The following is a 22520-nucleotide window of genomic DNA, read 5'->3' on the forward strand; positions in this document are numbered from 1 at the left end:
CGACCAGCTGTGGCTCTGGATTAGGCCCCCAGGGGCGGGGGCAGACATCACTTGGCCCGAGTAATGCCATAGTGCCACCTTGAGCTACCCAGCCCCCTTGGCCACGTCCCCCCAGGCCCCTGGAGCCCCCTGAGCTCTGCTTGCAGGGCAGCTCTCCAGCCCAGAAGGAAAAATTCATAACCGACCTCCACAGGAATGAGGAAGTAAGTTGGGACACCAGGGCAGGCGCCAAGGGGACGCGTGTTTCCACAGGCTGGAGTGAGTCAGGGACACTTCCCAGAATGCAGGACACTTGAGCTGGGGCTTGGAGGGTGACGGGGACCGTGCCAGGCGGAAGTTGGGAGGGCGACGGGGAGAGAGGACATCCAAGCAGAGGGCTCAGCTGCAGAAAGACCCGGGGCCACGGAGCAGGGGGTGCCGGTGGGGCCCGGCAGGGGATCCAGGAGAGCGTGGGGGAGGGAGACCAAGGAGCAGACACGAGACACTTGAAGCCTGGGGCTTTGCCGGGCGGGCAGCGGCCCTGACGCTCTCGTGCATGGAAGTGCTCTCATGAGCTGTAAGTGTGTTTGTCTGCAGGTCTCACCCTCCAGAAACACACCCCCTTCTCGCTCTTTGCCCTCGCAGTACTGTTCTGTGTAGAGCTCATCCATCAAATATAGGTACCCCCTGGCCTTTGCACACCCTGTTTGCATTGCCTTCAGTATTCTTTCCTTCCCTCTTGGTTTCCGTCCCTTCCTTTAAGGAATGGGCAGGGATTACTGCTGCTTCTGCCAACTACTCTCCCCTGCCCTGTTGCTTGAAGCCTTCCCCGATTCCCCCAACGTAGGAGACAGATTTTCCCCTGGTACCTAGGGCATAGCCGGCCACTTCCGTCAGATCTTAGTGTGTGTGGAATGAGTGGCTGGATTCAGGGGGTTAGTGAGTAAGTGTCTTTGCTGTCTCTGCAGTACCTGGTATTGAACCCGGCTTCCTCCAAACAGGCCAGGCAGATTCTTGGCCACTGAGCCACACCCTCAACCTCAAACAGATGTATTTTATTTATCTTTTAATTATCATTTTTGAATTTTTAGATTTTTTTTGTTGAACCACCATGAATCACGTTACAAAGTTATTTATGATTGAGTTTCAAATATTCAATATTCCAACGCCAGTCCTTTCACCAGTGTCCACTTTCCTCCTTCAGTGTCCCCAGTTTCCCTTCTGACCCCTCGAACATGCCTCTATGGCAGACACTTCTTTTCTTTAAATAAAGTATTTTATTATAATCTTTTTATTTATTAATGCTTATGCTTAAGCATTTTCGCTTTTGGGGGCCAAAGCACAGCAGGTAGGGCGTTTGCCTTACATGTGGCTGACCTGGGTTCAATTCCTCCGCCCCTCTCAGAGAGCCCGGCAGGCTACCGAGTATCCCGCCCACAAGGCAGAGCCTGGTAAGCTACCCGTGATGTATTCGTTATGCCAAAAACAGTAACAAGTCTCACAATGGAGACGTTACTGGTGCCCGCTCAAGCAAATTGATGACAGTGACAGTGATACAGTGATGCTTAAGCATTATCTATAATATTTTCTAACATAAATTCAATAATCCTTGTTTAGCATAAAACACACTTTTGTAGGCCTATTCAGATTTTCTTTTAAATCTTACTTAATTGTCCTCTCCTCACTCTTGCTAAATTGTATATTTGTAGAATTTAAAATAGATGTAGCACTGTGAATGTTATTTTCCTTTTATTCTTTTCTTTTGGATTCAGGGCCACACCTGGTGGTGTGTGGGGCATACTCCTGACTCTGCACTCAGGAATCACTTCCTGGTGTTCAGGGGACCCTATGGGATGCTTGGTTTTAACCCAGGTCAGCAAGGCAAGTGCCCTGCCCACTCACCGTACTATCTCTCCGGCCCCTTAGTTGATATTTTAAACGCAGCTCACTTTTTGGTGTTTCAGCGGGTGTGCTTGCTGGTTTAGGTTACTCCAGTGAAATGCCACAGACTGTGGGGCTTATAAACACAGAAATCTGCATTTTCACTCATGGGAATGTTAGGGCTCAAGGCACTGGTAGATGATGGCATCTGGTAGGGCCTGTTCCTGACTCACAAATTTTTAAAATCAAAGTAGAAGGGCCAAAGAAGCACTTTGCATGAGAACTCTCTGCAGGGGTGAATCCTGCCCAGAAGGGCCACACCTTCAAGGTATCACCACCTCCAAATACCAGCTCAGGGGGAAGTGGGTGTTCTCCAGAGAACTTGAGGGGAACGCAAACATTCTGTCGATTGCACTGACTGGAGAAAACCAGGGGCTGGAGAGATAGTGCAGCAGAGAAGGCGCTTGCCCTGCACGTGCCGGCCCATATTCAGTCTCCGGCACCCCACATGGACCCCCGAGCCCTGCCAGGGGTGATTCCTGAGTGCAGAGTCAGGAATGGGCCCTGAGCATTACCTGAAACTGAATAAAAAGAAGAAAAGAAAACCAGCCAAGGGGAGGTGACAGCAGAGCAGTTAGGGCTCGTGCTGGGTTTGATTCCCAGCACCACGTGGCCCCCCAAACATTTCTGAGTATAGTCTTGAGCAGCCCTAGAGGCCCCCCACACTCTGCCAGATGTGGCCTGGGAGACCCCCAGAATGGCCAGGATAGCTTAGGGGGCCTGGGGTTCGAGGAGCATCGAGTCCTTGGGTCCTTATATTGAACCAACATGCCAGTTGGCTGAGAATAACCAATGGGGCCCCTGGGCCTGCTGGAAACTTCTGGGGGGCCCATCCCCTTCCCCCCAAACAAAGAGCAGCAGCTGGAGAGAAGAGGCTCTGCGGGGTGAGATCCCTTACAGGGACACGGGAGAAATAGTCGACTGATGCGAACTTGCCTCCTTTCCGTGGCAGATCCTCACCAAGGATTCCGTGACCATCAGCGTGGATGGCGTGGTCTACTACCGCGTGCAGAATGCCACCCTGGCCGTGGCCAATATCACCAACGCCGACTCTGCGACCCGACTCCTGGCACAAACCACCCTGAGAAATGTCCTGGGCACCAAGAATCTTTCTCAGATCCTCTCGGACAGGGAGGAGATTGCGCATAACATGCAGGTGAGGATAGCAGAGTCCCCCCCGCCGCCCCATCAGTCCTGTCTGTCTGTGCATGCATGTGTGTGTGCATGTGTGTGCACGTGTGGGTGCATATATGTATGTGCATGTGTGTGCATGCATACATGTGTGCGTGCATGCATGCATGTGTATGCCTGCGTGTATGTGTGTGTGCATGCATGCATGTGTGTGTGCATGTGTGTCTGTGTCTGTGTGTCTGTCCTTCATCGCGCAGAACAGAAGGTAGGAAGAGTATGGCGGGCCATGACCCACGGCAACCATGAATTGCTGTGATTTTATCACTGTTGCTGTGAACAGAAGAACTTCAAGTGCAGAGAAGTGACACACTGTCATCGCCTGTGGGTCCTGGTCCTCCTTTCCCCTCAGTTTTATGGAAAAACAGCCACGCTCTCGGGGTTAGGTCGTAGCCACGCTGCCTTGGCTGTACGAGGCAGATAGAGCCTACTCGGAAACAGTTCCTCTGACACTTCCAGGAAACCTTGACAAATTTAGCCTTTCAGTCACACCGGGGATCAGCAAGGAGCCCCAGCCCCTCCTGCTGCACCCCTGCACAGGCTAATGAACCCTCCTGTGACTCCCCTGGGCCTTTTCTGCTGCAAACCCCGCTGAGCCCCGCGGCCCGGGATCCCTCTAGCCTGTCTTGTGTCTCCCCGCCAGAGCACCCTGGATGACGCCACTGACGACTGGGGCATCAAGGTGGAGCGCGTGGAGATCAAGGACGTGAAGCTCCCGGTGCAGCTGCAGAGAGCCATGGCTGCCGAGGCCGAGGCATCCCGCGAGGCCCGTGCCAAGGTCACTCTCCTTTCTTTCTTTCTTTCCTTGGGTGGGGCGGGGGTGTAGTTAATTTGCTATAGTTTTACTGAGTTTGCCTGTTATAGGCACACAAAATACACCGGTGGGCAACGCGAACTCACAGTCAGGCTTAGTCAGAGCGAAAGGCGCTGCCCTTGGCGCTCAGCCTGTGTCCCCTGTCTGGTCATCCGAGTGGACTGGGTTTTCCTGCACTGACGGTTTTTCTCTTCTCTTCTCTTCTCTTCTCTTCTCTTCTCTTCTCTTCTCTTCTCTTCTCTTCTCTTCTCTTCTCTTCTCTTCTCTTCTCTTCTCTTCTCTTCTCTTCTCTTCTCTTCTCTTCTCTTCTCTTCTCTTCTCTTCTCTTCTTTCTTTTCTTTTTTGGGTCACACCTGGCTTTGCTCAGGGGTTACTCCCGGCTCTGCACTCATGAATTACTCCTGGCAGTGCTCAGGGAACCCTACAGGATGCTGGGAATCAAACCTAGGTGGACCACGTGCAAGGCAAACGCCCTCCCCACTGTGCCATCACTCTAACCCCAGGACACCTTGCTTTAAGTTTTGAAGCTGTCGGTTTGCTGTGCAAAAGTTAGATCTCACTTTGGGTGCTGCCAGCACCCAGCTGGACTCTACAACACCCAGTGTGCATGGTCGTTGTGTATACAGCATATAAATGTGGTCACTCCAGTCTTCTGGGATGGCAAGGTCCAGGTTTTCTCCCTGTCAGACTTGCAGACTTTTTTTTTAATAAAGAATAAAGCAGATAAAGAAAGAAAAAAAAAGAATAAAGCAGGGCCTGTGCTTCTATCCCCCCACCCTCTTCTTAGAGGGGGCCTTCAACTTCAGAGCGATGAAGACTTCAACTTCAGGCTTATCCCTTTGCCTTCATCATTCCTTCCTTCCTGCTGCCTTCACTTTCATTCTCTCCCTCTCTCCTTCCTCTTTCTCTCCTGCTCACTCTCCTCCTTCCTTCCAGTCCCCTTTCCCTTCCCCGTCTGCCTTTGCTCCTCACTGTCTTCCCCACTGCCCTCGGCCGTGTCTCCGCCTTGCCTGGGTACCGAGTTCCTAGGGGTGAGGCTGAGGAAATGCAGGAAGTGCTCATTCACCAAACCTCGAGTTGCATCTGGGGGGATGAGAGCACCTTCCGATACAGGGATGCTGCACCAGATGCAGAGGTAGAAAGTGGAGCTTCATCGGAGTTGGAAGCAGGGACCAGAAAGCTGTTGTGACTCCAGGGAGCTCGTCATTCCATTCCCTGAGCCCCAATTCACTGCAGATCGCACCTAAGGGCCCTGGTCCGGCCCCCAAGGTGACATTTCCCCCAAGTGATCATGACAGGTACAGACCAAGGCTGGTTCCAAATTCACAACAGAGTGAGACTCAGAGAGCTAGCATTGGTGAAAAGGGCAAAGTCAACTACCTCTCAGGGCCTCCTGCCCGTTGTTCTGGAGGGGTGGAGGGAAAGGAACATTTTTTTCTGTAGGAGGCCTTGCCACGGACATGTGAGATCGCTCAGAGCCCAAATGGTAGAGTGATTTGCAGTTGCAAAATAGTAGTAGCTGGTGATAGTTGGCTAATAGAAAACTCCTCATAGAGCTCTCTTGAAGCCATAGATTAGCCACTATCATTCCTCAGTCAGCACCAAATAGAACACTGGCTCCTTGGGTGAACTTTTCCAGAATTGTCTACTGACCAGAATGAATGGATTTCCCCAGTTTGGCCATTGATGCTTGTGAAGATACTCTAGAAGTCTCACATACTGGCCCTTAGAACCATCACAAGAGAAAATGTTGTGATAGCAACTTTAATTAATCAATTATTTTTTTGTTTTGTTTTGTTTTGTGGCCACACCTGGCAGTGCTCAGGGTTCACTCCTGGCTCTGTGTTCAGGGACCACTCCTGGCGGGGCTCAGGGGACCATATGGGGTGCTAGGGATTGAACTCAGGTGGGCCGCATGCCAAGATAAGTGCCCTAGCTGCTGTGTTACCACCACAGCTCTATTTATTTTAGGTTTTTAATTTAAAGAAATTATCAATTGTGGGGCTGGAGCAATAGCACGGCGGGGAGGGCATTTGCCTTGCACGCGGCCGACCTGGGTTCGATTCCCAGCATCCCATATGGTCCCCCGAGCACCACCAGGAGTAATTCCTGAGTGTATGAGCCAGGAGTAACCCCTGTGTATTGCTGGGTATGACCCAAAAACAAACAAAAAAACAAAGAAAGAAATTATCAATTGAGATTCTATTGTTTACAATACTGTTAATAATGATTTCCAGTGTAGATACTTCCAATATCGTACCCATCACCAGTGTACCCACCTCCCTCCCCAAAGGACCCCAACACTCCTCCCTCTCACCGTTGCGCCCACTCCCCACCAACATCGTTGCATGAATCAGTTCCCCTGTTGTGTTGCCTTTGGCCCTTTGTTCTACCTTGCTGTGTATCTTCAAGTCCCAGGTCTGAGAGAGATCATTCTGTATGGCAGAGGTTTGGTACATACCCCACTCTAACATATAGAAAATTAGGAGTTGCTCTTCCCAAGTGAGCGTCATTAGCCCAAAGCCCCATTTCCAAGCCATATGGAGTAAGAGTGTTGATCCAGCAAGCACTGCACCAACTGTCAAAGCCAGAAGTGTCCTTGGAGACTCGTCTGCAGGTGACAAATACCTGGCCCAGAGGCTGCCCTTCCACCCACTAGTCCCATGCCAGTAATTAACCCTGAACTGTTTCCACTTGAGCGTAGGCCTGACCTCCGAGCCCTGCCGCAGCACCCCAGGTAACAAGCGCTCCGCTGCTCGGAACCGGCCCAAATTACAAAAAAAAGAGAAAGTACTTGCCAGGCCGCTGTTGGGATGCAAAACTGAAAGCCCAGAAGGCTCTGTGATTTCCTCAACATCATTCACTGTATTGATAACCCTAGGAACCCTAGCAAACCAGAATTTCAGTTTGCTCATAGATCTCTTCCAGAACTTTCCAGAATGGACTGTGCCTCTTCTCACCAGCATTCTCACCAGTTAGGAAAGATTTTCCCATCTTTAGAACAGGGATAGACACCGCATCAACACCACGTTCGCTAGGAAGGAAGCCAGTTAGTATTCAAAATTACGTGCCTAACTTATATGGGGCTGTGAGGTTGTTCTGAAAGCAGTAGACCCAGGCAGTGACGTTACTTTTTCATTTTTGGGGGGAGGAAGGAAGTGATCTCCAGGGCAGTACTCCAGGGCCCCTGGTGCCATTCATGGTGGTACTCAACTCATCTGTGTGGTGGGGCCGGCAGGGCTACACATGATGTGCCTGGCGTAGCACGTCACTCTGGGGACTGAGCTCCAGGCGTCTGTGTGCCAGGTGTGCACGCCAGCCCACTGAGAGATGCCCCCACCCCCTGGGCAGCGGCTGTTTTTATGGGCTGGGTTCCCATGTAGAATCACAACAAGCCTGTTGATCTGTAAAATGCAGTCACCTGGCAACAGCTGTAAGCCGTGTATCCCAACCATGTACTCAAGTCTTCTTGGGAAACAGGGAGGTCTTACAGCTTCTTCAACAAATCCATGGCAGCGAAAGTGCTTAGAGGCGCAGATGCTCCTGAGAACTGTTCCTCGTGTTGGTTAGCCGCCAGGGAAAGGCAGAGGTGGGCCAGAAGCAGAGGCCACGATAGACATCCTCCAGGATGACTCTTGGAAAGTGGGTCTGGGCTGCAGGCTTCTATATTTGGGGTTGGTCATCTATTGACTGAGAGAACAGAGTGGATAAAACCACATCTTCTGCTGTCTCCTCAGACCAACCCAGCTGAGCCATAGACGGAGACATTAGTACAAGTCCCACCTGCCTGAGAACGCCCAGTTGTAGAATGACGGGCTGTAGACAGGAAGCTTGGATTGACTCGGGAGAACTGCATTTGGCAACAGTCCCGTATGCCTGAGCAAATCTTACTTCACTTTCTAAGATGCTGCCCGAAGCGGACGCTGGGCTAATAATTAGACAAAGCGAGAGATCTTGTGTTCACCCCTCAGGCAGCTTTACTCACTCCAGGAGGCTTCTCTGTTGACACAATGTGCCCTCCCTGGTGGAGTTTGCTTCCCAGGGAAGAGATTGTGTTTTGCTTGTTGGAAAGAGAAGAAATATTTCTGCAGTTGGTCTATTGCTAGATTAAAAAAAAATAAAGTGTCTCCTTGGGCATCCCAGATGGCATGGCCGGGACGACGAATCTGCTGCTCTCAGGGGGGTTGTCCATCAGAGTTGCTTGTCTGCGTTTGCCTTGGGATACAGTCACATGATTGAGTGAGTTCACAAAGTATTGTGTGGGCTGGGCAATGCATGTGTGTTCAGTGGCCAAGAGTCAGATGAGCAATCCTGATAAGTTTTAAATATTAACAGTTTAGTCCCCTAAGGATGACTAAGAGTGACCCCCCGAGCACAGAGCCAGGAGTCAGCCCTGAGCTCTGCTGAGTGTGGCCCAGAAACAAAATCGAGAAAGAAATACCGACCTATTAAGACAAAACTGTTCACATCACTTCTTGAAGCATATGCAGCAGAATTTCATGAAGGGCCAGGGACGGGGCTCAGTGCGGCAGCCTGCGCCTCCCCGTGTGAGGCCCTGGGTGCGAGCCCCAGCTTCTCGCACAAACAGATCAGGTCTTTCAAAACACGAGCAAGCTTTTCTTACAGTCTGAGATTTGTCGTGTCCCTTTTATCTCCTTGAAATTACATTTTCATCATAACCCCGATTCCTTTCTTCATGTACTATTTTGTCACGAATGATCTTATTACCCCTGAAACAATGTTTCATAGAAGTATAACTTTATTTAAAATATTTCCTATGGTGGGCCAGAGAGAGAGTACAGTGGTTAGGGCCTTTGCTTGCTTGTGGTCTACCCTGGTCTGATGCCTGGCACCAAACGGCACTGCCAGGGATCATTCCTGAACACGGCACTGGGAATAGCACCTGAGCACCACAGGGGCGACCCAAAGACCAGGGGGTGTGGGGAATGGGTGAGGGACACATTCCCTCTGACAACAAAGAAAGCTCTAAGTGTTTCAGGACATGACCCAGCAGCTAAGTGTTTCTAGGGAAAGAATCCTGGAGGTGCTCAGGGTACTTTGTGGTTCCATGTGTCAGTATTCTGTGGTACTCGGGGGTGAAACCAAGGTCAGCCTCTTGCAAGAGGAATGAATAACCCCTGTAGTAGCACTTTGTCTGCTTAAATATTTTTGGTTTGGGGAGGTTTTGATTTTTGGTGATGCCACATGAAAAGCGAGTGAATTCCTGCCATACTATTGCTCCAGGCCCCTGGCCCCTCACATTGGTTTTTGCTTTTTGGGTCACACCCAGCGATGCTCAGGGGTTACTCCTGTCTCTGCACTCAGGAATTATTCCTGGCGATGCTCGGGGGACCATATGGGATGCTGGGAATCGAACCCGGGTCAGGCGCATGCAAGGCAAACACCCTACCCGCTGTGCTACCGCTCCGGCCCAGGCCCCTCATATATTTTTAATGGTCTATCAGCTTTTAATTCAACATGGCCCCCTTTCCTTTCTTTGAAATCAAAGAATGAGAAAGTCCTGGGCCCCGTAGAGGATCCGTCTCTAATAATTTACTTTCTCAGCCCAGTTTTTTGACTCACCCTTTTGTTTGCTTTCCTGAAATAATGGGAGAAGAAATGATGGGAAAATAAATGCTAGGAAGAGGACGTCTCAACTCTGTCTCATGCCCAGGCGACTCAGGGCTGCTGTCAGGGCTTCAGTGCATGTAGGGGCGCCTTCTGCTTGTCCACCTCGAGAAGGTGGATTTCCATGGGGTGACACTGAGCAATGTTTTCACTGCAAAGGGAGCGGTAGGCACAGGAAGACCGGGAGCCTCTGCCTGAGAGGAATAAAGAACGCAGGGAAAGCGAGTGCCTGGGAATTGGTTCCCGTGAGGTAATCCTGGCACCCACAGGTATTCGGAGCCCCACCGGGCGTTTTCTGGTCAACGCCCGACCTTTGCAGCCCTTTGAGCTCTCCTCTCCACCCTCCACAGGTCATTGCTGCCGAGGGAGAAATGAACGCGTCCAGGGCTCTGAAGGAAGCGTCCATGGTCATCACCGAGTCTCCGGCCGCCCTGCAGCTGCGGTACCTGCAGACGCTCACCACCATCGCTGCCGAGAAGAACTCCACCATCGTCTTCCCTCTGCCCATCGACATGCTGCAGGGCATCATGGGACCGAAAAAATGAGCCCCGGGGGGCCGCAGCCGCCACGAGCTCTTCTCTCCCGGGGATGAGATGGGGGGGGGACGAGAGTCAGCCTCCCACCTAGGGGGAGCGTAGAGCGGGAACCTCGACTCTTCTCCCCACCCCCCCCTTCCTGCTTTCGGATGTCAAGCGTGATTTCTTAGGCTGGATAGTGGTCCTAACGACAGGGCAAAGATACTTAGCAGTTTTTTGAGCACCGAGAGAGGAATCGGTGATCGATATAAGATAATCGCTTACTCTTGAAAATATTTTAACCTGTTCCTAGATAATTTCTCAGTAAGTGACATTCCCTCTTCCTCTGGCTTCCGTGCAGTCTGTGCCCTCTGTCAGCAAAAGTCAAGAGGCAAAGCGAGAGGCTTCCTCTCCGCCTGGCCTGTCCCTCCCGCTGGTTAGGAAAGGCCGTTCCAGGCTGCAGTGGCCGTAGGCTCCCACCAGCCTTTCTGACACACAGGTGCCTTACTTCCAGGAACTCTTAATTAAGGATAATTTTCTAATCCAGCCGCTTACTTTCAAACTCCAAATTGTGTTTTTTTTTTTTTTCTGAATAATCTTCCTTTGAGAAGGAGGCATTTTCTAACCCGATCTCAGCTCCTGAGGAGATAGATGGCCCAGATCCATGAAAAAACGTCCCCTCCCAAGGGGAAGGCTTTTAAACCCACCATTATAAAGTCTTTCATACTTCATCAAGTCTTTTCATAGCGCGGGGCTTTGAAAAACTTCTTCCAACCTCTTTGTAAGTTAATGATTTCCCTGTGGCCCTTTCAAACCAACTGAATGCTCATCACGGAAGCGCCTTTTTCAGAGTTTCCCTTCTGCCTGGTTTCATCGATCCAAGTAGTCTTTTATTGTTGAAATAAAGTTTTCTCTCGGTTCCGTTAACAATGGCATCTGGACCCATTTGAACAGCTTAAAGACCAATTTTTTTAAAATGTCTTTTAAAAGCCTACTTTACTGCCTACATGTTATTACCGTTGTTGACTGTGAAATACATTGGTTACCAGCCCTATTCCTTAAGGAGTCTAAGAACTTCACAGAATCAGGGCTGGGGTAGAGTACTTGCCTTGCATGTATGAGATGTGCGCCCCCCCCACACACCCGCCTTCACCCCCCCAGCACCATGAAATAAAGTCACAAAATATTGGGCACATATTATTCACTATGCTTAGGAAGGCACTGTCAAATATCTATATAGATGAGGCTATTTGCCTCATCAGTGTTCTTTTCCTGCTTTGCTCAGATGATGGGGTGAGTCTCTCTGTGACCACAGGTGCTTAGTCTGTGGAATTAAGAAGGATTTTTTTGGACCACAAGCAGCCACACAGTCACACAGTTCTCTCTAGTGGTCTGAACCGCTCACTGCTTACGTGTAGCCCACGTCTTTGAGGCTCTGAGTTCTTGCAGCTTCCTTGCCCTGCACCAACCTCAGAGTCACCCCGATGAGACCCCTCTGTGGAGCCCAGCCTCTCCGTGTGTCCCTTCCCCTGCAGCCCGTCTCCAAGCTGCTCCGCATTCTACAAAGCACTAAGCCAAGCATCCGGGCTTGGTCATGCTTATCTTATATATGAGGCTTTTAGACGCCCTACAGAACCTTTGGACTTAGAACCCCAGATTGCACTTTTGAATTTGGAGAGAATAATTTGATCTCTTTTTTTTTTTCTTTTTGGGTCACACCCAGTGATGCACAGGGGTTCCTCCTGGCTCTGCACTCAGGAATCACTCCCGGCGGTGCTCAGGGGACCATATGGGATGCTGGGATTTGAACCCGGGTCGGCCACGTGCAAGGCAAACGCCCTACCCGCTGTGCTATCACTCCAGCCCCCAATTTGATCTCTCTTGTGAGGTGGCTTTTCCCCTGACCACAAGAAGACCAGGAAATACCTCACCATTACCCTGGTTGAAGAATCACTTCTCAGTCCCGGAGCAATTGTTAAGCCCGGGATTCTGGGTTCCCAAGCGGCGAGACGGACAGAGACATTAACTTGATCATGCAAAAGCGGTAGGAGTTTTATTCCAGTATACTGGGGTCAACTATCTCACCCACGGAGTGGTCTCTGGATAGCGACCCCAACTTCAGGCAGCAAGCAGTTTATATAGGGTTTGATTACACAAGCAGCACATAGCTTATTGTTTCAAAAAGAATATTACTTAGTTACCAGACAAAGGTGGTTCGGCAAGTGTCTAGGGTAAAAGTGGTTAGGCAACAATTAAACAATAATTTCCAGTATCAGTACCAATTTTATGATTACATAGACTTCTCGTTCTTTTAGGGTTAACAGCAACTTCTGGGGCATTGTGAGAATTGATGAATTGAGCCCAGGAACTTTGCCGGGTGGGTTGAGGTTGGCCAGTTAGGCATTGTGTTATTGCTGGGAAACTGAATCTGTTTCAGTTCCAGGCACTGAACCCGAGGCCTACCTGATTTTTCTCACTTCTGCTGCCCGTCATGGTGTCAGTTTCGCTTTTACACAATGAATGCTTTCCCTGCGTCGGCTTTCACATCTCTAGATACCAAACAAGTTGCTCTTCTGCCCTGGGGGGGGCCACAGCTTGGAGGAGCAGCCTAGAGCATTGCCCTTAGACGCCTGTGCCATCCTTTGGAGTGAAAGTGTCGGGAGGGAGGAAGTGAGTGCAGGTGCTGTGCTGGGTCCCTCCCCAGCCATCAGAATAAAGCGTCACTTCTGCCCGTTGCTTTCTGGTGCATGCTCTTCCCGCCTGCATGTCCTTGATGTGGGTTTTATTCCTGGCGTGGCACCTCACATCCTCCAGCTGTGGGCTGGCTGCCCTGGCTGTGAGAGGCTAGGGGGGTCCCTCTGCCTTCTTGCCTGTCCCTATCTCTCTTGACCACCCACCTTCCCTGGGGAGCTAGGGCACCTCGCGCTGAACTACCTGGCTGGTTTCATGCCCCTTTGTCCTCCTCTCACCGGCACGGGGGCTCCCTGCTTGCGGTTACCCGGCTCACTACAGACACAGCCTGCACTTCAAGGAGAAGTGGCAGAGAACCAGTGCCCGGTCCCTGCGAAGTGCATTCTCTGAAGAATAGTCTGGAAATGACTGCTAGCGTTCGTGGGGCGCCACGCACCTGGTTTCATGTCCGATGCTTGTACATCGTCATGTCATCCTCAGAACAGTTTGATGGGATACTTTATCACCCCCACTTCTTTTTTTTTTCTGATGTATTTTCTTCTTTTTAAAAACATTCAATGAGGGGGCTGGAGCGATAGCACAGCGGGTAGGGCGTTTGCCTTGCACGCGGCCGACCTGGGTTCGATCCCCAGCATCCCATATGGTCCCCTGAGCACTGCCAGGAGTAATTCCTGAGTGCAGAGCCAGGAGTAACCCCTGTGCATAGCCAGGTGTGACCCAAAAAGAAAAAAAATTATTCAATGACCGTGAGATAGTTATAAGCTTTCGTGTTTGGGTTACAATCACCCCCACTTTTAAGGCTAAAACCTAGCCATTACCTGACTGCTAAGAATCAGCAGGGGCTGGAGGGAGAGTAGAGCAGAGAGAACACTTGCCTTGCCTGCGGCCAATTAGGGTTTAATCCCCAGCACCCACCCCATGAGGTTCCCGCCAGGAGTGAGCCCTATGCGTAGCTGAGTGTGGCCCAAAACCAGAAAAAAGAAGGAAAGAAAGCAGAAGTAGGGGCAGAAGTGTTTCCCCCCCCAAAAAATAAAATGTCTGGCATTGCTCAGACTGAACTCTTGATTCATCTGGGCTCTCAGATGTTTTAGCAGTGCTCAGGAGTCCGTATAGTGCAGGGGATCAAACGCAGGCCGCCCTTGTGCAAACAGCTGAGTTGTCACTCTGTTGCCGGAGTGGGTATTTAATCCCAGATCTCTCTCCTGGCACAGCCCTCCGTTCTCTGAAAGAGAACTCCACTGCTGAAAGATTTAAAGTGGACTCAGAGAAGAGTACCCAATGGGCAGAGCCTAGGCACGTGGGAGGCCGGGGGTCAACCCCCTGGCATCGCCTAGTTCCTGAAGCACGGCTGGAAGTGAGCCCTGAGCACTGCTGGGTGTGATCCAAAACACTACTCAGTAAGCAAAAGATTTCAAGTATCTTTTTTTTTTGCCAAAAGAAATTCTTAAATTCACATTCGTAACATTGACTTTATGAAACTGTGTTGGAAAAGCAGTATTTCATTCCTAAGCAACAATAAGAGCGTTAAGTCAGGTTTTATAGTGAGTCCGTTTCCCCCCCCCCCCCCCATTGTTTCTAAGCGTGTTATCTATCACCGCTTTAAAGATAGAATTTAGGCCAAAGAGATAGTACAGGGGTAAGGGGCTGACCTTGCACACAGCAGACTCCAGTTCAATCCCCAGCATTGCATAGGGTCCCCCCAAGCACCAATTAAAGAGATACCTGAGCACAGAGCCATGTGTAAGCCCTGAGCACTGTCAGGAGTGATAGCCCCATAAAACAAGATGGAATTTGGATCCGGTATTTATGAAACCTCTGACCTTGGGCACCTTTCCCTCTTCACCACAGAACTTATCCTGCAGCCTTAGGTCAGTTCCCTCTCAGAGCCTCATTTCCTCACCTGCAGAAATAAGAAGGCTGGAGGCTCCCTGTCTGGCTTGCAGGCCGTTGAGAATGTTGGCGTTACAGAGCACAAGTTTGCAGATGATTTTCAGGGGTATGCCCCGTCCAAGGATTTAAGAACCCCTTGAGAAGCGCCTCTCTAAGCTTTTGTAACTTCCACGCTGAACCGTGTTTATTTTTTAAGCTTATAGGAATCAGAAGGCACACTAAAGAGAAAGTGAAGCATTGTGATCCTTGAGCGCCTTGCACCTGTCAGGCATTTTAGGCTACTTTGTTTCTAATCGTAGTTCCTTCCGGTTGCAGCAGGCTCCACTTGGTGGGGAGCAGCCTGAGGTCACTGGGGTCCGTCTTAGCAGACTCATTAGTGATGGCTTCATCTTGAGAGTTGCTTCTGATGCTTAATGGCATATCTGGGCTCATGTCAGGCTGGCATTTGCCCAGAGGAGCCACACGTGTTCGTGGATGTAGCCTTTCCCCACGCAACGTCTCAGCGCTAAGAGTTTGCTGAGAAAGGAAGTCGGAACCATTGATGAACCCGAGGCTTTAGAAAGCACCGTGAACTGGAACCATAATGCAAGCTGGTAATCTTCAGAACTCGGGGGGGAGAACAGGCAGGACATCGAGTCCTCGAAACGTTGTTTGATGCTGTTATTATTTTCAGCATCTGATTCCATGAACTTCTCCAAAGAAATGACTAGAGGGCAAAGTAATAGTACAGCGGGTAAGCTGCTTGCCTTGTACTCTGCGGAACCTAGTTCAACCCCTGGCAACACATATGGTCTCCCTGAGCCCACCAGGAGTGATCCCCGAGCACAGAGCCAGGAGAAAGTCCTGAGCACTACCGGTGTGGCCCAACCCCATCCAACCACTCACCCCGCAAATGATGTTTTACCAAAAATCCATTTCCCCTTCCTCTTCTTTTAGGAACCAGGTGTTAGTTCCAGTCCCTTCCTCCCCTGAGAACTCTCAGCACAGAGGAAGAAGAGTTCTGCCCTGGCTCCTGGGATGAGCCTCATTGGCCCATGGATAATTCTGTTTCCTTGCCTGAGGAGCGATCAAGGATGGTCATGTGACCCAAGATGAGCTGGGCTTGGGAGCAGCTTCCTCCCTTTCCCGAGAAGGAAGCTGTCAAGATACAAGCTTTCCCCTTCCTCTGGCTTTGGCATGCATGGGTGTGGGAATCAGAGGCCTTTACATACCGCCAGATTGGGACTAGCAGAGCCAAGGAAAGCAACAAGAATACAGGAAGACAAGCTGGATCTAATCACTGTGAAATACCACATGTGCGCATGCACACACATGTATGCACACATGCACACATGTGTACACGCACACATGTATGCACACATGTGCACACATGTACACATGCACATACACACATGCACATATAATGCACATGTGCATACACATGTACACATACATGCACATGCACACGTGCACATGAACACACATATACACACATGCACACATGCACACACGTGTAGGATAGCATTGTCATTTCTCTCTGGCCGCAGGGAGCTTAAATTTATTGGGTTACACCATTCACTGTGCTCTTGAGGCACTCCCATTCCTGTGTTTATCTGTAACCTCTTCTCTGTGCTCTGCTTCCCCAACCCGTCAGTCACCTTTATCCCAAAATCAGACTCTGTTGACTTGTAAGATCAGATCCTTCGAAGGACTCTGGATTTATATTGTAAGTGAAGTATTGTTCTTCTCTTCTCCTTATGTCCTTTGCATAGTTACTTTAGAGCAATGTCCTTTTTGTATAGACACAGGAAGACAGTTAATGCTATGCTTTTGTAACTTGGGAGTTAACTGACTCTGAATAATAATCACTCCTGGGCATCTGTTTTCTCAACTGAAGCCTCAGTTGCCCTTACTTCCTAGCACCCCAAAAGCAGTATCCCGACGAGGGACTGAATGGACCCAGGGCAAGCTGTGAGCTACTCAGGCATCAAAACGGGCCAGGTCAAGCGCCATAATACTTAACTATAAATTAAGAGCATGATCATGGACAAATTCTGTCATGATCCAAAGAGTAATAACTGGATTAGGACCCTGCTAGGGTAAGGAAAAACTAATCTGGCCTGAGGACTGTAGTCTGAGATCAATAGCGAGATGTCCCCAGGAGAGCCACCCTACAAGCTTAATATATCTCTTACGGTGTCCATACAAAATTACTAATATTATTAAGAGGTAAAATTAAGATGAATGTTTAAATGGTTGTTGGACTAAGGAAAGGAGAAACGCACCCCTAGGTGGTATTTAGCCCTTAGGCGGGTCGTCTTGGATGAGAATCTGTCCTGGAAGAAGCTTCCCCTGAGGGAAGGACTAAACATCTATTGATTGTATGCCCACACCTATGTGTAATTGCTACCCCAGCCCCTCATGATTTGGGATATAACTAAGGCTGTAAGAGTGGGCAGGGGGAGGAGGGTTGAGGAGAATAGGAGGAGGAGGAGGTTTGAGGGGGAGAGAGGAGGAATAAGAGAGTGGGTGAGACTGGAAGGAGGCAGAGGGAGATGAGATTGGAATTAACTGCGACTGATCACCAACCAGCCTGGCCCTCGTTTCCTCCTTCATGTGCCCATTGCCATCAGCCGTCCCGGGTTGGAGAAACAGCCCAAGACCACCAAAAGCAGGTGGCAAGAGAGCACTACAACTTCATATTCATTTTTTGAACCCACACACATGCGTGCACCTATGCACACACACACACATGCACACACATGCACACACATGCATACACATACCACATTCACACAATAGCACACACATGCACACACACCACATACACGTGCATGCACCACACACACATGCACACACACCACATACACACACACCACATACACACATACTTACACACATGCGCACACTCAGTACTGTCATTTAAGAGAACATAACTGTGCTTGTGACTTTGGTTTGAGACAGTCTTTCGTGGCTTGCAGCCAAACACATCTCATCTGATCCACCTTACAGCTGTGTTTTCATCTCCACAGATACATAGGCATGGTTCTTTGCTTACACCAAAAAAGGAAATTCCTTTCTTCACCTTGCAACAAAGAAAGCTAGAAAGACAGAAACTAAGGGGAAAGGGCTGGAGCACAGGCCCCGTCTGCTCCCCATCACTGCACGGTCCCCAGAGCACCACTGGGAGTGAGCCCCAAGCACTGGGACCAGAACAGCGCCAGGTGCCCAAACAAAACAAAGATCGAGCTGGTGACAACGGCAGAGCTGGAGTTCGAGTCTCTGGCTGACTCCGAAGCCCGGGTTTCAGCTCTTATGGTCAGACCCTGCACTAGCAGCATTTCCTTCACTGCTGACCTGCTTCCACTTGCAGCACTTCACCGAAAGTCACAGATTCTAAGAATCTGTCGCTGCGTAGTGAGAAGTTCCTGAAGGTCTCATGAATTAGTCCACTCCACTGGGGCTTTCGTTTTGTGGGGACAAAGAGTCCTCCCACTGCTGTCCTCTGGGGTCGCACCTAGTGGCGTTTGGGCAAATGTGGCAGTACCAGGGATCAAAGCCGGGTCTCCATGTAAAGCACGTGCTCCGTGCCAGACACCCGTGCTGCAGACGGTGAAATCCGTGGCCTCTCCGTGGCTGCAGAGAGAAAACACTGGGTGGGAGCACGATTGGGGCCTTTCCCCACAGTCTGCTCTCTCTCTCATGCCAGGAAGCTGAAGTTGCCAGCAGGCGCCTCCACGGCCAGGCACTGGGAGTGAAGATGGCGCAGGTCCCCCTGCACAGACTCCCAGGAAGAGGGCCACGTTCCTCACAGGCCTCTTCTGCCTGCAGCAAACTTTCCAGAAGCTTCTGCAGAGACTCCCAGGAAGAGGGCCACGTTCCTCACAGGCCTCTTCTGCCTGCAGCGAACTTTCCAGAAGCTTTAGCTGTTTTGTCTCTTTCCAGTTGTTCCCCTCTGGCCCTGCAAAGCAACCGTTCAGGGTAAGGCAAGGCAGGACTCACAAGGCCAGACTCTACCCGGTGACATTAGCCTGGCATTCGCGCCCCTCATGCTGGGACTCTGCACCCCTGAGCTGTATATACAGGCCTGGCACCCCACCACCACCATCTTTGTCCCCCCACCCCCCCCCACCCAGCCAGGTTCTGCCATCTGCCACTAGGCACAGCCTGTCCCTTCCAGCAGCCTGTCCTAGCTCTGCCACAGATGACTTACCCCCCCCCCCCCACCTGTGTCTCATCTGGAAAATTCCTCCCGCACAGCCCTCGTCACTTCTGCGATGAAGCACCCTCCCTGGAGGGGGGGCCCAGGGGAACGGACGCTTTTAAAAAGCTCCCTGGGCAATTTGCAGCATGAGCCTGCTCTGGAAACGCAGGGTAAACACCCCTTCTTCCCGTCTTCCTCATCACTGCAGGGGCGAGGTCGCCCTCCTGTGGGGACCTGGGAGTGGGGAGGGGAGAGGGAACCCCCCAGCAAAGTCAGTAAATAGAGGCCAGAAGGACCGAGGGCCAGGGAGGTGGGGGGGGAGGGGGTCTGTGTCTCCACAGCAACCTGGGTGGGTTGGAACCTCCCTGGAGAACTGCTCAGAGGCACAGACGGAAACGTATGGGGGAGATTTTGTGTCGTGCCCTTCCATCCCCGCCCCCGCCACAGGCTGGATGGCAGCACCCACGGGATGTGGTGGGGCCCTGGGAAAGCCCCTCTCCCACACCCCAGCAGCAGCAATGTTTGGGTCTCTTGGGTGCTGCTGTCTCCGGCATTTTCGTAAACAGCTTGGGGGGAGCAGAATGGCCCGTGGGAACCAGAGCAGCCACGGAGGGGCCACGTGGGAGCCCAGGAGTGAAGCAGGAGGGAATGCAGGACCCCCCAGCTTCCCATGTGGGGTCACGGGGAGACGGCCGGCCCACCCAGCCAAGGAGCGCCCCTACTCCTTCATCAGCTGACCTGCCCGCAGCTTGAAGACGCGTGTCTGTGCGCCTTTGTTCTAACGGTGCCTCCGTGGAGGAACGAACAGAGAGACCCCCGGTGAACTACGATGCTGGGACGTGCCCAAGATGCCACTTTCCCCAGGGCCCAGAGTAGGAACGTTCAGAAACGCGGAAACTGACATGACAGGGCTGCGCGGGGCAGGGGAGCGGCACAGGGAGCTGAACGGGGCTAGTGCTGGAGAGAGGGGGAGGGTGTGCGGGTGGAGTGGGGCTGGTGGGACCAGCCGCTGTGTCTGCAGCGCCCAAGTGAACTCTTACAAGCGGTCAGCGTGGCCGGTGCTGGGCAGGCTGAGCCCTGCTGAAAGACATCACAAGACTGGGACTGGGGGCCCGGGACAGCGCTGGCCTTGCACATGGCTGACTCAGGTTCGATCCCGAGCACTGAGCCAGCACTAACCCCTGAGCACTCAGGTGTGGTCCACCTCCCGCCCCCAAAAAACCCCAAATAATAACTTCTCAGTAATCACTGTCACTGTCATCCCGGTCCTCATCGATTTGCTCGAGCAGGCACCAGTAACGTCTCCATTGTGAGACTTGTTACAGTTCTTGGCATATCAAATATGCCACAGGTAGCTTGCCAGGCTCTGCCCTGTGGGAGAGATACTCTCAGTAGCTTGCCGGGCTCTCCGAGAGGGGTGGAAAAATTAAACCTGGGTCTGCCACATGCAAGGCAAATGCCTTACCTGCTGTGCTATCACTCCAGCCCAACCTCTCAGTAATAAATTAATAAATAATAATAATAGAACTTTTTTTTTTTTTTTTGCTTTTTGGGTCATACCCAGCGATGCACAGAGGTTACTCTTGGCTCTGCACTCAGGAATTACTCCTGGCGGTGCTCAGAGGACTATATGGGATGCTGGGATTTGAACCTGGGTTGGTCGCATACAAGGCAAACACCCTACCTGCTGTGCTATCGCTCCAGTCCCTAGAACTATTATTCTATTATTGACTATGGCAGAGTCTCTTGCCCTCATGCCTGGCTGTCTTCCCCGGGGCCCCTCAGAGGGGGTGGGTTGTGTCTCCCTCCCTGCCCTGAGCAGAGCCCCAGCAGCTGAAGACTTCCGGAACCCAGCCACAGCCATGCTCAAGGCCACTCTCCACATGCTTGGGCGAGCCTCACACATGAAGAAACCTGCAGAGGAACCCAGGTGTGCAGGAGCCAGGGCTGAGATTGCCAAGCCTGCTCAGATCAGGACTGGGCCTCTTCCACCCAGATCCCCCATTTTCCAGTAGCTAAGCAGTCACACCCAGAAACTGCTCCTGGCGCTGTGTAATCCCACCAATGGCCAACATTCAGAGACTAAAACCAAGCTCCCGGAAGAGAGCTATGCATTCTCTTGCCCCTGTGCCTGACATCTCATAGCCTGTTCTCCCTCTTGGAGAACCTGGCAAGCTACGGAGAGCTTCCTGCCCACACGGGAGAGCCTGGCAAGCTCCCTGTGGTGTATTCATATGCCAAAACCAGTAACAATGATGGGTCTCATTCTCCTGACCCTGAAAGAGCCTCTAATGTGGCACCGTTGGGAAGGACGAGTAAAGAGAGGCTGCTAAAATCTCAGGGCTAGGACGAATGGAGATGGTTAATGGCGCCCGCTCAAGCAAATCAATAAACAATGGGATGATAGTGATAGTGATAATAGAACTATAGTTAGCGAGTCCTGTCTTTCCTTCTTTTACTTCCACTCCAGGTTCCCCAAAGCTTCGTCATACCCCGCCCCGGCCACGCTCATCTCCCGCATCCCACACCTTCTGCAGCCTTCCCCAGCCCCTTCCCTTCTCCCCAGCCCCATGTGGGGGAACACAAATAACACAAGGTGAACAGATGCCCTCACAGCAGGCTAATACACTTCAAAAATGCTTTTTATTTAATTCAACGTCCGAAAGCACAGATCCTGGCACCCGTTTTTGCAAGGACCCCGAGCATCTACAGGGTCACTTTTGGCTGGGATTAAAAAACAAACAAAAAAGCCCTAAAGCCACACACACACACACACATACACACACACACACACACACACACACACACACACACACACACATACATGCGTGCGCGGTGGAGTGGGCCCCAGGCTGTCCGGTCTCAGGGAGGCCCAGCAGCCGGGAAAGGCACTGTCGGGGGGTCCAGGGAGGTACTGTCCTCGCTCAGGCATTCAGCTCCGCCATGGCCCGCTCCAGAGGGTCCACGGCCCAGTAGTCATCATCCCAGCCCAGGAACCAGCCCACGAAGGAGGGAGGCTCGGAGCCTTGCTTCACCACGTGGATGGGCGTCCGCCTGTCCCGGTTGGCGGGGTCCGTCTCGATGTAGCGCTCAGCTGCAGAGAGAGTTGAGCGGCTTAGAGGGTAAGGGCGGGGCAGGCCTAGACCTGTGTGTGTGTGTGTGGGGGGAGGGGTCCCGGTGTGCCTGCAGCCTCACTCCTGAGCTAAATGTTTCCATGCCTGAACGCCGCTCCACATTCCTCGTGAAGGACAGGGGCTGTGAAGCCTCTTGCTGGACCAACTTCTGTTCATTCTCTTTTCCTGTCTCTCTCTCCCCCAGTGAAAGGAGCTCAGGATCCAGTTGTGAGGTCTCGAGCTCCCGGATCCCCCCTCAACAGCCTCCCGGGGACCCACTTCTTGCTTCTCTGCCAACACGGAGATGCACCCGGGAACTTGCCCCACCTTTCCCTGGCATGCCGGAAGCTTCCAGAAAGATCTAGTCTTCAACCCCCCCTGGGCAGGGCTCACCGGGGGATAAGGAAGTCTCCACCCAATGTCAAGAATGCCACGGGCAGCCTTGCCCCACCCCTGCGTGCCCCACTGCTAAACAGATACACGGTGGGTCCTCACCGGAAGCCCGAGCCTCTGTCTTCTCCTCTTCCTGGGAATCCTTTCCGACCCAGACGAAGATCTGGTGGGAAGAAGGGAAAGGA

General features: G+C 51.7%; 2 protein-coding genes across 4 annotated transcripts in view; one reads left to right on the forward strand and one right to left on the reverse strand.

Moving 5' to 3' along the window:
- Positions 1-11006, forward strand: part of STOM (stomatin) — a 39424-nt gene extending 28418 nt beyond the window's left edge. Inside the window, exons 5-7 of the mRNA XM_004621869.2 lie at positions 2873-3076; positions 3752-3886; positions 9901-11006. Coding sequence (XP_004621926.2) covers positions 2873-3076; positions 3752-3886; positions 9901-10095 — 534 coding nt within the window. The 3' untranslated portion in view covers positions 10096-11006. The remainder of the gene's footprint in view (positions 1-2872; positions 3077-3751; positions 3887-9900) is intronic.
- Positions 11007-21453: 10447 nt separating this feature from the next.
- The window catches only part of GSN (gelsolin), a 63402-nt gene continuing 62335 nt past the window's right edge, over positions 21454-22520 (reverse strand). For all 3 annotated transcript variants that reach the window (XM_055146494.1, XM_055146484.1, XM_055146491.1), the window contains 2 exons: positions 22438-22498; positions 21454-21923 (listed from right to left, as the gene is read on the reverse strand). In XM_055146494.1, the coding sequence (XP_055002469.1) occupies positions 21754-21923; positions 22438-22498 (231 nt within the window). In that variant the 3' untranslated portion in view covers positions 21454-21753. The remainder of the gene's footprint in view (positions 21924-22437; positions 22499-22520) is intronic.

Source organism: Sorex araneus, chromosome 1 (assembly GCF_027595985.1).
Source record: "Sorex araneus isolate mSorAra2 chromosome 1, mSorAra2.pri, whole genome shotgun sequence".
Lineage (NCBI taxonomy): Eukaryota > Metazoa > Chordata > Mammalia > Eulipotyphla > Soricidae > Sorex > Sorex araneus.